This window comes from Ambystoma mexicanum, chromosome 2q (genome assembly GCF_040938575.1).
Source record: "Ambystoma mexicanum isolate Mex_15411 chromosome 2q, UKY_AmexF1_1, whole genome shotgun sequence".
Classification (NCBI taxonomy): Eukaryota; Metazoa; Chordata; class Amphibia; order Caudata; family Ambystomatidae; genus Ambystoma; species Ambystoma mexicanum.
In genome coordinates this window covers 303139054-303154354 of record NC_090924.1, presented here as the reverse complement: position 1 = coordinate 303154354, position 15301 = coordinate 303139054, and the positions used below count along the sequence as shown (strand labels likewise).

General features: G+C 48.3%; 1 protein-coding gene across 6 annotated transcripts in view; it reads right to left on the bottom strand.

The window, feature by feature from the left end:
* LOC138569353 (uncharacterized) overlaps positions 1-15301 on the bottom strand; it is a 1814236-nt gene that overhangs the window by 262873 nt on the left and 1536062 nt on the right. For 5 of the 6 annotated variants that reach the window (XM_069647265.1, XM_069647261.1, XM_069647262.1 and 2 more), the window contains one exon: positions 2992-3114. The exons of the other annotated variant lie outside the window; for it this stretch is intronic. In XM_069647265.1, the coding sequence (XP_069503366.1) occupies positions 2992-3114 (123 nt within the window). The remainder of the gene's footprint in view (positions 1-2991; positions 3115-15301) is intronic. 6 annotated transcript variants of the gene reach the window in all.

Genomic DNA, 15301 nt, shown 5'->3' with positions numbered 1-15301 from the left:
ACTCGAGAAGAGGCTATTATTGTCAATACCTTTTTGGTATGCAGCAGTAGGAATTTGAAAGGAGCAAAAATAATATAGCAATAAGTTATAATTAATTTAACCCAGAGTAAATTGAAATAAAGGAACAAATAATAATCAGACAAAAGATGAACAAAAGGTATTTAGGGCAATCGGAGAGTATCCAATGGGTCTGAATCATGTTCGTGACAAATCAGACCGTAATATGTGAGAGTTGATATGCGCGAGAGACTAGCGTCTCTTATCTATATATGCGCAACAATAGGCATGTGCAAGGGATCAGTGTCGGATCAGTGTCTCCCGATGGCAAGTGCGCTATAGAGCAAGGGACTCGAGATTAGTGTCTCAATTTGACACATGTGCACAACAGATTGGTCAATCATACAGAGCTATTGTGCAAGTAATGTGGCAACCATTTAAGCACTGAGTTGCAGAGGGCAGAGCGTAGAAGCAGGCAGATTTAGAAAGAGGCTGTTGCAGTAGTCCCGCGTAGAGAGAACCAGAACTCTGGAGACAGTGAGCCTCTGGGGGAAGCAGAGGAAAGGTAGAATACCTCAGAGGAGGTGCAGCTGGTAGTGTGACTTCTTAGAGACGTCAGAGATGAGTATGGGGTCGAAGATGACGGAGGATTGTAGCCTCACAGGTAGGAGTAGGAAGAGGGCCAAGAGCAGCCGGCCAGAGAGCGACAGAAAAGGAGGAGCAGGTGTGCCGATGAGGAGAATCTCAGTCTTACTGGCATTAAGGCAGAGATCATTGGCGGCACCCCATTCCCGGATAGCAGACAGGCAGTCAGAGAAGGCGAAGAGGTGGCAGAAGGGAGCCTGAAAATGAGCTGAGTGTCATCTGCATAGCACTGAAAGTTGGGGCAAAGAGGGGCAATGCGGTGTGCAAGAAGTGCCAGGTATTGGTTGAACAGCAAGGGAGAGAGGTTAGACCCCTGGGGAGAACCACAGGTAGAGATAGAGGAGAGGAGAGGAAGGACCCAAGTTGGACCTAGGAGGGTCGATCAGAGCGGAAAGAGGTCAGCCAAGCCAGGACCTGATCGGTAATACCCAGGTTATCACTGAGACGGTTGAGCAGGATGGCATGGTTGACCGTGTCAAAGGCAGAAGAGAGATCACGTAAGATGAGGACACAGGGGGTATTGGCATCAAGGTTGGAGAGCAAGTCTTCACGGATGATCAGGAGAGCAGTGTTTGGTGACACAAAGTGGTGTTGAGAGTGGGGCCTTTGGTACTGATGTACACGGTTTCTAAATTGTATCCAGGATAGGAATGATCATAGTTTGGTGCTATGTTTTTCTTTCCTTTTGAACAGGAAAGCCTTTCTTCTCTGTGATGACCTTTAGTATAAAGTGAGATGATACCTTAGAGACATTTAGTCAAAGGACGTTCCGTCATCAAACACAGAGGTATTAGAGAGAGCTGCTATGAGCAGCAACATAGTCTTACCACTCGTCTTCGCCTGCAGAATCCCCTGCCTGAAGCTCCCATTTCTCAGGCACATCCACCAACCCTATGGGGAAGGTGTAAATGTCATTGTTAGGCTCGCCTCACTTGCATGTGTAAAAGTCTTCTGCACCTCCCTTTAAACAAGTGACCAAAGGCTGGCATCTCATGAATACAGGTGGAGCTGAATGTGTGTGCATCAGGAGATAAAAGGGTGCATTGCAGGTGCCATGGCAGTTTGGTAGGCAGTGAACTCATCTACACGTGGGGCATCTTCTGAAGAGAACACTCAGACGATTATCTCCACAAAGGCTGATGAAGGGGCAGTTCATGATCCCATAGTTTACGAAACTTTATTTTCTATGATATGATAGGTTATTTATAACGCGCTTAATACTCAGATGTTTCTAAGCGCGGACCACGGGGATTGAACCTGTGGTGCTCCGTGTCGTCTTGCTTCCAAGGCGAGCACGTTGCCCCTGAGCTATCCTCCCGAGACTTCTATGTAATTTAGAAGTGGATTGGGATTCTTAGAAATCATCCCATCACTAAGGTACAAATGCTGTAACTCTGCCTATTTTGAAGGATTTATTGGGAGAGAACCTCACACACCTTGTCTTTAGGCTGTGATACAGACAAACTCAACATATATTTTGTTAAAAATGTCTTCTCACAAGTTGAACACTCCCAGAACAGGGATTTTTTAACTCTAGGGGCTTCCGTCGCAGCCATAGTGAAAGGTGTGAAACCTGGGCCCTGGCAGCATTCTGCTTCACATAAGGCCAGGAGTCAGCTGAAAGGTGATACTGTGTAGGAAGACAACAGACAGCTTTTGAAGTTGCCAGTTTGATTTTCAGCTGTCTAAATAAGAAAAAAGTAGAAAAAGCTCAGAAGAACTGTGGAAAAAACTGATTCACACGACATGTGGTAAAGAATCTGACAACTTCCAGGAGGGAAGTCCAAGCCTCTCTCCTCAATGATCCAGGGGCAAAAGGACACATGATGCTGGTAGGCTATACAGTAAACGTTCAAATGAATTATGTACCAGGGATTCAAAGCCTGAAGACTGGGAATAGTAAAGCATATGACTAATTAAAAAAAAAAAAAGATTTGAATACCCCCAAATTACGTAGTGAACCTGGTTAGTGAATGCTTCAACATATTGATAGAGGAGTGTCCTGTGTGGCACATTAGTCTGCAAAAAAGCTAATTTTTAAAACACATGTTTGAAACAAACATATTTGCATGGAGTGAAGAATTGTTCCCATTGTGACTTTTTGCATTTCATCTGACAAGGGTATAAAAAGACTGCACAATCTTAGCTTGGCTTAAGCCTTTACCTAATAAAACACTTGAGAAAAGTTCAATATTATAACATCTTCAATCAAATCTTCACAATACTTTAAAATACATCTGCACCAGACATGTTCAGGACAGGTTTCAAAAGTTTATTTTTTAAATGTAAAACCTACAACTTTGCTGTACTGTTAGTGGCATTATAAAGTTAGAAAATACAAACACTTACATATTAAAATTGTCGATGATAATATCGGTCATATGAAATCCCACGGAGCGTACAAGCATATTTAAGTGAGTCAGAAATGTGTAAATTAGATCACACACATAATTTGAACCATGAAGTGACCACCTGTTGAAGAGTGAATATTTATTTGTAATTAATAAAACTCAAAGGAAAAAAGACAAGCCACTGCGCCTTCTAGAATTGATCCACAACATTGTGTAGATCAGTGTCCAGTTGAATGCTTTCAATTCTTTTCAATGCATACAATTGTCAACAAAAACATGTATTATTAATTGGTTTGTGTACTCACTTACCACACTAAACAATTAGGGTCCCTGAAAGTTGCTATCTTTTCATTTACCCATCCTAAACTGTTGCATCCCGTGCGATGCACATGCCCCTTATACAGCAGTTGAATGCCTCCCACACTGTGAACATACAGACTGCTTCCAGGTTTCATATTCTGCTTCAAGTATATTGTAATATCTTGGTCAATGCCCTACCTAAATATATTATATTCCATCACTACTGGGGCATGGTCGGACAGTGTTGTTGGCAAGATTCTATATGGGGAGATGGTGCTTATCGCCTGCACATTAATCATTAAGTGATCTATGGATGTAAATGTGTCATGTACTGCTGAATAATGTGTATTTCCGTTTCCGCCGATTGCAATGCCGCCGGACAATTACCAATGTGTAGAATTGTGCAATATCTAGCCAGAAGCGCGCCACGCGTGATAGAGCCCGGTCTTTAGTTCTGTCCAGTTCTAGATCCATGATCATGTTGAAATTGCCTGCCCAAATAGTTGAGCACCCATTATATTCATTCAAATGGCGAGCCTCATCTTCAAAGAGCGGGTAATTGGGGGCCGTGGTCTGGCGCCAAGGAAGATGGCTGCCTAGAACGTCAGCTCTGTCTCACCTCACCTCTATTACGACAATAGTTTACTTCATTAGCCCCTTTCTTAGGTTAAAAACCATGCCCCATAGCTACGTATATTATTATCTCACTTAATTTGGAGCTCCGATCTCTTGCCGGCATCTGGCTGCCCCTTGAGCGGCTCGGCTTTATTTGGACATCGGCTGTCCCCAGAGTTGCCAGCGCTGCGTGTGGAGAGGCTCGATGCGCTGTCCACCATAGTGCGCGGGCTTTGGGCCTGGGCTGGCTCCTCCTCCTTCTCAACGCCCCCCCTATGGCAGCCTTTGCATATACTCCAGCTGCTGCAACAACGTGGAGCGCACAAGCTAAGTATCTGTACCAGCATTCTGTAACTAGTAATAAGATTTTTTTTGCCTTTTTCTCTACGTGCAGCAAAAATTATTACAGCAGCAGCTGCACTTGCGCTTTTGCTGGAGAAAACGACTACATGTGGAAAATAAAGGCAAGACAATCTGTAATACAGTAACGCAGAGAAACTAAGACTAATGTATAACAGGAGATAACTGAAAGAAGGCCGAAAAGAAAAGTAGTGCATTTCAGTTCTCTTTCAGGGTTTTGTCAATACAGGCACGAAATATTGGCTCTGCCTTTGACCTTCAGCGCACTATTTTGAGGCACTGATTCCACTTTTGACATTGTTGCAGTTTCTACATATTCTAGTCTTTTTGCCACTGCAGGGGGCTAGTTTCTCATCATTTTACAGTCCCTGCTACCATCATCTGTATCTTCTGACTCTGAGATCTTAATTAATTCTTCAGCACAGCCATACAAATACAGCATTACACTATTTGTGGCTTCTTACCTCAGCATATCCCACCTGGTACCTCTACCCATAATGGCTGCCAGCAAAACCAATCTAAAAGCAATATCCGTCACTAAAGAACCTGCCCTTTCCTCAACTAATCTGAAGAGGCCCAAAAGCGACTCACCACCTCCACTTGGTCTAACCGATCCAGCCATTGAGGCCATAAGCCGCCATATTACAAGAAATTAGAGCACTAAAGCCCTTTACTGAGACTACGAATCATAAACTAAAACAACTAGATGACAGATGGAGGGGCTTCAAGGATGGAGGAGGTTGAGAGAAGGGTTGGCCTGACGGAGGATATGTCCACCAGGGTGGTGCACCTTGAAAAAGCTGCAAGGACCTCCAGAAACATAATGAGGACTTGGAAAATTGAAGCAGGAGCAACAATCTATGCATTTCGGGCCTGCCTGAGGGTTGGGAAGGCTCTGACCCCATTACATTCTTACATAAATGATTACCCGCCATTCTTAATCTGCCAAAGGAAACCTCTTACAATATTCAGCGTGCTCATTGCATTGATCCTCTCAGAAACACTGCATTAATTCTCCTCGAACTCACATATTTTACCTACTTGAATACACCAAACTTCAACTAATCATCTCCACAACAAAGGAGAAAAAAAAATCACTCTTGGCATGGAAGTAATTTGCATATCTCTCAAGATGTGGCAAGAAGTACAGCTCTCTGAAGGAAAGAATTCCCTATCTCTCCGTCCTGCATTGAAACAGCTCAACATCAGTCACCATGAAGGTCGTACTGCCATGTTTGACGATCCTGCAGACTTGAAAACTTTTATTCGCTTCATCAAGACGGAAAGCATGGACACATAACAGGCGAATCCCTCTACTTCTAAAGCTATGTTTTGGCTATTCTTTTTAATCTGGCCTGTATCTAAGTCATTATAAATTCCATTCTCCACCATTGGAGAGACGGGGCGCGGGTATGGCGTCCCTTTCCTGTTGCGAGTCGTCCTTTTCTTTTTGGCGGCTCTAAAGGTGTCACCGACCCCTTTAGATTTTTTACTTCCCTTTTTTCCCCCCACTTCCCGGTCTGATCTTCTTTCTGCTGTTACACCATTTATGCAGTTGCCCTTATTTTTTCCTGTACCTAAGGTCTTTTAAAAAAAGTCTTAGTCCTCCCTTTCCTCTCCCTTATTCCTCTTGTGTCTTCCCTTATGGTGTTTTCCTTGTCATAGGAGGGCCCAATTATATCAATACTCCAACGATTCACATTGTTTTGCTCTACTCATCATATTCTGGTCCAATTGTATATTATGCTTGTTATTGGCTCATATGTAGAACACACAAAGTTTAAACCAGTTCAATAGTATTTAAGTGTATAACTTGGAATGTCAAAGGCTATAACAATCCTATAAAGAGGAGCAAGATTATTTCACATCTCAATAGACTCAATCCATCCCTGGCATGCATACAAGAAACTCGCATATCAAATACTGAAGAAATGAAGCTCAAGTCCCCATGGATCAAAGACGTTATCTCTAGTCCAGTAGTTGACAAGAAAAATTGAGTCGCTATACTCCTCAGTAAGAAATTACCATACAAAATTCAGGATCAAGGCACTGACACCAATGGGCGATGGGTCTGGGTGAAGCTCTTGATTGGTTCAGTTCACGTTTCTCTACTTAATGTTCATCGTCCCACTCTTCCTGACCCTGGCTTTTGGTTATTCATGGAACAATTGATTCTCAAAAATAACTTTAAAATCTCCTAATACAATAAGATTGGTAATCAGGTTCTTGACCCGTTCCTTGATCAGAAGTCTAAATGTTTGTTTATGAAGTGTCTTACCGAGACTGGTCTGATCGATTTATGGAGACTTTCCCACCCTACAAACTTAGAATATACATTTAATTCGACTCCACATGATACACTTTCACGTCTAGATTACATTTTTTCTTCCAAATCCCTTACCGGCACTATTATAGACTCCACCATCTCTAATATAATTATCTCTGATCATGTCCCTGTGTGCACTTCCTTTAATTTTGAAGACTTAAAGCCATCTTCCAGATGGAAATGTAACAATTATCTACTACAGGAGCCTGAGTTAATTAAATCTGTACAACTATTCCTTCAGCAATTCTATGCTGATAATCTCGATAGGGACACCTCGATCGTTAACAATTGGGACGCGTTCCAAGGGCGCACTTAGAGGTCATATTATGGCATACTCTGAATAAAAAAAAGGCATGTAAAAAAACACTGTGATGAGCTTTACAAGCAACTCTCTATAGCTGAGAAACAGTATTACCGAGACTCCTGCACTATGAATCTTCGTCCGGTATGCTTCCAAATCAATAATAAGCTTACTGAATTAGCAGCTGGAACTTTACTTAAATACAAAACCAAGATTTATCAGACTTCAAAAAAGGCCGGGAAGTCACTGGCCTCTTACCTTAAAGCTAGGAAAGAAAAAACATACATATCACTCATTAAAGACAAGCACAGCACATCCCTTACCCACCCGGAAGACATACTACACGGTTTTAAACAATTTTTACTCAGACTTGTACACCCCTGAAACCATGCCCCCCCCACCAAAAAAATGGACTCCTTCCTTCATAAGATCGATAAACACTCCTATCCTCAAACTGACTCATCACACTTAAGAGGGCGACATACTACTCCCTGAAATCACACGCGCCATCAAGGGATTGGGAAGGGGGAAGGCACCCGGGCCGGATGAGATCTCTGCAGAATTATGACAGATTAGCCAATTCCCTCACCCCTAAACTCAAATGGTTGTTTTCCTACTACATGTCGCAGAAATCCTCTTTGGGTTCTTTTTCTGAAGCTTTACTTATTTTATTCCCCAAAACCGATAGACCCCACACTTCCAATCTCCCTCATTAATGTCGAGTGTAAAATTTCCCCCAAAATTCCTGCCAATAGGACTGAATCATCTCTTCCTGCCATGATCAAACCTGATCAAGTGGGAAATGTGAAGGGACGGAATATGTCGGCGAATGCAAGAGTATTATCTAATGCCTTTCATGTAATCTCAAAAGACAAGAATGATAAACAAGGATATGTGCAGTTGCGCTCGATGCGGAGAAAGCTTTCGACCATGTCATTTGGGACATTATGTTTCAATCGCTCCGCTGGCATGGATGCGGAGAGCATTTGATCTCTATGGCACAGCTTTTCTATACCTGCCTCAAATCATCGAAAATCATTAACCGTCAATCCTCATCCTTTTTTCTTTTAAGAAGAGGCACTACACCGGGTTGTCCCCTATCTTATACATTCTTGCTCTTGAACACTTGCTAGAACTCATTAGATCTGACAGAAATGTCCCTGGCATCCTGTGTGGGAACATGATAACTAAAATTGCTGCTTATGCAGTTGATATTCTTATCCTTATTAAAACCCCCAAACTCCACCTCTCACCTGCTTGATAGACTCAACCAATTTTCCCTTATATCCGGCTATAAAAACATAATAAAGAAAAATCTGAGATCTTACCTCTTAACTCCTTCTGTGTCAAGCATGACCTAGATGATAGAGGGTGCTAGAGCGCAACCAAGATGGCCGCTCTGCTGTGAGCTCCATCGGCGCACCGTATTAATTCTGCTAAATAACGCGGATCCGAGGGCCATCCGACCCCCCCCAGCGGAGGGACAGACGTCTGAACACAAGAAGCAACAGCAGACACCCCCACCAGAAGACAGAGGAAACTCCTTCGGCTGCCTGCCGGATTAGAGGAGAGGGGAGGCCCCGATCAGCTGCGGCCCGCGGCGGCATCTGAACGAAGCACCGAGGGCGGAAAAGCCAGCATCGCACGCGGCTGGGGGTCACAACTCGGGAGAGCAGCCACAAGATCTGCAGCCCCCCCAGAGCCACCCACGGGAGCTCGACACCGCGGAGTGGCGGCCTAAGGAGACCACGCTCGAGGGAAGATTCGGCAGGCCCAGGTCCACACAGCGACCTGCGGAGGCGGCCCGATCCAGCGGCCCCATCGGCAGAGGTAAAGCCGGCAGCAGGATCGCTGTCTTCGAAGGCCGAGACAGTATGGAGACGACCCGACTCCCCCCGCCCCCCACGTGAGACCAGCTGATTCGGGGACCATCCAGCCCCCCAGAGGTGAGAGACCATCCCTGGGCGGGACTCGGGGGCGGCTGTGGCCGGGCGACGCCCGTGGCAACTTGGCGGGCGGCACGGAGAAAGGAATGCTCGCTCCAACGGTGTTCTGTGATCTCCCCTAAGAGGGGAGAATCCAAACAAAACACAGCGCAGCAAGACCAGCGGTCCTCTCGGGAGCCCCCCGGGGGGAGCCCCCAACGGACTCCTGAACCAGACCACGTGGGCCAGGCGGCCGCTATCAGCATTCGGGTCGGCCCCGGGAATCAGACCCGCGCCAAAGCTATATCACACTCAGCAAGCCCCAGGGCAGCAAGACAGCGGGCACACTCCAGCATCCACGCAGTGACCGGGGAGACCCCACCTCGCTGCAGGAGGGCAAGAACGGGCGACGGCGACATCCCAGCGGCCCGGCAGCCCCACTACCACAAGCAGACCATGGAGCATAACGACTGTTGAAGACAGCCGCCCGAGCTAGGCCCCACGCTTCCCGCGGACAGCTCCAGACAAAGGATAAAACAAGAGAAAGCCCACCCCGAGATACCCAACAACCCTAATAAGGATTGGGCGACAACGGCGGGCTAACCAAAGGATTGCCAAAGCCACCTCCACTCGAGCTGCAGGCCACTTGGACCGCCAACACCTAGTCGGGAGGGCAACAAACAAGGAGGAAATATATGCGATCACCCCAACACATTCAGCCCAAACGCAACGATACCAACGAGATGGGGAAATCAGATAAGACTCAGCGGAAGCTAACATTTGAGGCTGGAACCATAGTGAAAACCCCAAAAGCACACGAGCAACAAGAGAACCCGGAAGAGACCATGCCCAGGGACGGCAGGCCTGCGCACAGCTCAGACATTAAAGAAATCCTGCTCGAATTAAAAGCGAGGATTGGCAATATTGACAGCAAACATGACTCCCTGTCCACCAAAGTCGACCAGCTACAACACCGTCCGGACAAACATGGGGACAGGCTTGACACTGCTGAACAACGTATTTCCGATGTAGAGGATAATGTGGCCTCCATGTCCACCAAGGTAACAACATTGGAAATGCAAATGAAAGCTGTCATGACCAAAAACGAGGACCTCGAAGGGCATTCACGCCGGAACATCATAAGGGTACTTGGGGTAAGAGGGCAGCAAACCACGAGGAAAATGGAAGACTGTTGAAAACTTATGCAAGGAAATATTCGGAAGCCCAGCGCTGTCCAACCTATTCGTGGTGGAGCGGGCTCACAGGGTACCAACCAGACGACCTGCTCCTGGTGTGGCCCCCAGCCCAATAATAGCAAGACTGCTCAATTACAAGGACTGATATACAATTCTCCGCCTAGCGAGGGAGAAAGGAAACCTGCAGTATGACAGGACAACATCCAATTTCCCCCCGATTTCTCCCCCTCTGTCCAGGCACTGCGCAGAACTTTCACCGGAGTGAAACGCCGACTACAGGACAACAAATTGATGTACTCCATGCTCTACCCAGCCAAACTGCGAATTCAACACGACGGCAAGTCACAATTTTTCAACACTCCCGAAGAGGCAAATTTGTTTCTCGATAAGCTGGGGTGAAACAAAACTTCAACAATTCAAGACCACTAAGGAGAGAACGAGCAAACAGCGACCCACCATGAAACGCATCTAAACCCAGAAACAGGCTGCTCTGCGCCGCTCGAAATGATCCCCCGGATTCAAGAAACCGCATTAGAGTTAAGGTGCGCTGGACCTTGCGATTTCGCTAGCGCCCCAGGCGCAGCTAAGTTATGTTAGGGGCTGTTGGGAGGGGAAAGCTGATGGGCGAGTTGGGGGTTGCCCATGATTGGGAGGGAACATGTTTAATGTTATGGAAGCGTGCTTGCCGGAGGTCCGCACCCCTCCCACCACCACCTGGAAACATCCAAAGGGAGCGCCAAAACAGACCGGCATCTAAGAATCCGAGAATTCAAAAACAAAATAACCGGGGCATCACACAACCCAAAAAGTCTGAGATCTCGGCCAATAACCAATCAAAATTCAACTATCCACAACATTCAACCTAGCCATGTGGAACATTAAAGGGGGCAATAATCCGACTAAAACCAGGAAAATGAAACAATATCTCCGGAGGCACAAAGTAGACATCGCCCTGATTCAGGAAACGCATCTCCTCCCCGGAACGGAGAATCGGTGGGCACGAGACTGGGGCTGTCACAGGTATTTTGCGTCCTACTCCACATACGCCAGGGGAGTGGCAATCCTAATAAACAGAACGTTGAAATTCAGACTGCTTGCAACCGAGAGCAATGAAGAAGGGAGGTTGCTTCTGGTTCATGGCATTTTGGAAAATACAGAATTTATCGTTATAAACTCCTACGGACCAAATACAGACTGTCATAATAACTTTGATTGGGTAATGGCACACCTGGGAGAGTCAAGATCCGCAACAATCGTATGGGAAGGTGACATGAACACCGCTCTCGACCCTCAGAAAGATCGATCCACCCAACCTCTACAAATACCTCCAAAGCAGCTCTCCAGGTATGCGAGATCTGCAAGGCATATGATCTCGTGGACATCTGGAGACGCCAACATGGCGAGACCCGAGACTACTCATTCCACTCCTGGGTCCACCAAACGAGCTCCCGCCTCGATTATATCCTTGTGTCCGCACACAGCCAAGATCAATGGACAAATAGCCAAATACTGCCCAGATCCATGTCCGACCACTCGGCCGTCACAGTCGAATATGCCCCACCAGATCCCTCAGAGGGGAGGCGGCACTGGAGGTTAAAACCTGGGTCCCTGCAGGATCAGGTTTTTGCTGATGAACTCCGCACAGAAATCATATTGTTCCTTGAAATCAACCAGGGCTCAGTGCCATCCGCCGGGACCCTGTGGGAATCCCTGAAATGCTACATCAGAGGGTTATGTCTTACCAAAGAACAAGGTATCCTGAAACTCATCAGACGAGAACTGGCACTGAGCGAGGCTAGACTGAAAGAGCTTGAACAATTACAATTAAACTCGCCAGCACCACAAGTGCTAGCATCTCTGAAGACCAAACTCGACAAGTTCAGAGCGGCTGCAGACAGAGAACTGAAATTCTTAGCACACGGCCATTGAGTCCGCCAATTCGGAGAGGGCCAGAAACCGGGCGCCCTTCTTGCAAGACTGATAGCAACGGACCGTAAACCTATGCAGATCTAGCAGATCCGGAACCCCCAGGGCACCCTAGTGCATACCGAAAAGGAAATAGCGGAAACTTTCCGCATTTTCTACCAAACCCTATATGGAACCAACTTCAATGCCTCCCAGGAGGAACTGTCCCACTATTTAGCAGATATAGAACTATACTGGATAGACGCCATGCTAAGGGAAGGAACAAGTTACTTACCTGTAACTGTTGTTCTCCAGCATGGGTCTGGCATGGATTCACATGCTCATGAATATTCCCCGTCGTCAGGCCGGGAATCCTCGGTATAGAAAAAAATCACTATCAGTTTTGTTTCTGATCTGTCTTTCTCAGTAGTAACCAATCACTGGTCTCTGGGTCATACTGCCCCCAGCCAATGACTGCCCTCTCCCTAAGCCCCGCCCCTGGCAGCCATCCTCAGATTTGGTAGCACGTAAAGTGGCAGTATGACCAAGTGAAGAGCCGCAGAGGAGTAGGCGGGAGGGTTCGCATGTGAATCCATGCCAGACCCATGCTGGAGAACAACAGTTACAGGTAAGTAACTTGTTCCTTCTCCAGCATGGGGTCTGGCATGGATTCACATGCTCATGAATATAAGAATACATAGCAGTATACACATGCACAACCACGGGAAGTGGCAAAAGGCTCAATATCAAGCAATACAACAACTCAATATTAAGCAACTCTTACCTCCTCACCAGGCTCACCTTAGGCGAACAGGTTGAGCAGCACTGCCTGCCCGACTCTGGACTCCTCCCTGGAATCCCGGGCGACGCAGTAGAATCTCGTGAAGGTGTGCGTCGACCTCCACGTAGCAGCCCTGCAGATGTCTAGCAGTGGCACACCAGACAGGAACGCCGTAGTAGCAGCGATCGCTCTGGTCGAATGGGTTCTCGGACGGCCTGGCAACGGTCGGTTTGCCAACCGGTGACAGTGCATGATGCAGCCGGAGAGCCATCTGGAAATGGAAGTCTTCGAGAGAGCCTTCCCTTGATTCACAGGTCCAAAGTTCACAAACAGCTGTGATGTCTTCCGAAAACTCTTTGTGCGGTCCACGTAGAACTTCAGCGCTCTAGCTACATTTAGCGAGTGCAGAGTCCTCTCAGCCGGCGACGAAGGCGACGGGAAGAAAACTGGCAACACCAAGGGCTCGTTGAGGTGGAAGTCCGACGGCACCTTGGGCATGAAGGAGGGGTGCGTCCTCAGCACCACCCTCGTGTCGTAAAAAGTCAAGTATGGAGGTTTGCAAGACAGGGCCTGGATCTCTCCCACTCGTCGTGCAGAGGTGATGGCTACGAGGAATGCTGTCTTCCACGACAGAAACTTCAACGGCACTGAATGCATAGGCTTGAATGGGGCCCCCATGAGCCTAGTCTGCACCACATTGAGCCCCCACGCCGGGGCAGGGGCCTTCACCGGCGGGAACGATCGGAACAGTCCTTTCATAAATTCCTTCACCAGTCGATGAGACCACAAGGACGCCCGTCCTGTAGTTCTGGTGTAACGTGAGACGGCAGCTAGATGCACCTTGATGGAAGCGTGAGATAGGCCAGCCTTGGCCAAAGACAGTAGGTACGGCAATACTTGAGGGGCCGTGATCCGCAGAGGGTTAATCTTCTGTGCACGGCACCAGACAGAGAACCTCTTCCATTTATTTCCGTAGCACTTGAGAGTTGAGGATGCCCTGGCCTTTGCAAAACCTCTCTGCAGTCAGCCGGGATGTCGTATCCTCCAAACTCTAGTGCTGCAGGAGCCAGGCCTGCAAGTTCAGCAACCCTGGTTTGTGATGAAGAATGGCTCCTCCTTCTCTGGAGAGAAGATCCGTGTCCGTCGGCAGCTTGACTGGTGTGGACGCTGACAAGTCCAGAAGGTCCGGGAACCAGATCTGTCTCGGTCACGCCGGTGCGACGAGGATCATCCTGCACCGGGACCTCTTGAGCTGGTTGATGAGCCGGAGTAGCAACGGCGGGAACGCATAAAGGAACAGGCCGTCCCAGGGGAACGAGAAAGCATCGGCCATGCTCCTCGGTTGAGGAAACCTGCTGGCGAAACTCCAGCACTTGGAGTTCGCCGCCGTCGCAAAGGGATCGATCTGGGGTTCGCCCCATCGTCGGAAGAGTCGATCCACTTGATCCTGGCGCAGTTCCCACTCGTGGCACGAGCGCAGCTCTCTGCTGAGTGAGTCGGCGATGGTGTTTTTTATCCCTGCCAGATGAAAGGGTACCAGAAACATCCCTTGAGCGACGTCCCAATGCCACAGATCCTGGGCTATCTTGGATAGGGCAGGGGATCTGGTTCCGCCCTGCTTCTGAATGTAAAACATCGTGGTGGTGTTGTCGGTGAAGATCCTCACCACCTTGCCCTTGAGGGATGGAAGGAAGGACCCGAGAGCCCAGAACACTGCACGGAGCTCCAAGATGTTGATGTGGAGTGTCTTCTCCTCCGGGAGCCAAAGGCCTCTCGCGTGGAGATCCCCGCTGTGCGCACCCCAACCTTCCAGGGAGGCATCCGTCGTCACTGTCACCTGGTGGGCCGGGGCTAGGAAACCTGTACCCGCCGTCAGATGAGAGCGGATACCCCACCATCGTATCGCCTGACGGAACGCTTCGTCGAGCGGGATCCTGTCCTCGAAACTGCCCGTCGGCTGGATCCAGTGGGCACCGAGAAATTCTTGCAAGGGCCGCAACCGAAGTCTGCAGTGGCGCACCAGATAAATGTAGGAGGACATCATTCCCAGGAGGGACTTGATAGACCTCACCCTGGCCACGTCCGTGGCCAGCAGACGTTGCACCTTTCCCAGGATGGTCCTGATCCTTTCCTCGGACGGTGAGGCCAGCCGCGCCACTGTGTCGAGCTGTGCTCCCAGAAACAGGGCTACTTGCGACGGGACCAGGTGGGATTTTGGAAAGTTGATGGAGAACCCCAGGTCTGTGAGCAGCTGGACGGTCTTTGCAGTATGTTCTACGGCGAGCTCCCTTGTCCGTATGAGCCAGTCGTCCAGGTAGGGGTAGACGTGGATCCCCTGTAGGCGCAGCCGCGCCGCCACCGGTGCTAAGCACTTGGTGAACACCCTGGGCGCCGATTTTAATCCGAACGGGAGGGCATTGAACTGGTAGTGCCGCCCTTGGACCACGAACCTGAGGAACTTTCGGTGTCTCTTTAGAATAGGGATGTGGAAGTACGCATCCTCCAAGTCCAACGACGACAGGAAATCGCCCTCCTCCAGCTGTCCCAGCACGTGCTGGAGGATGACCATCCGGAACTTCTGTGCCTTGATGTATTTGGT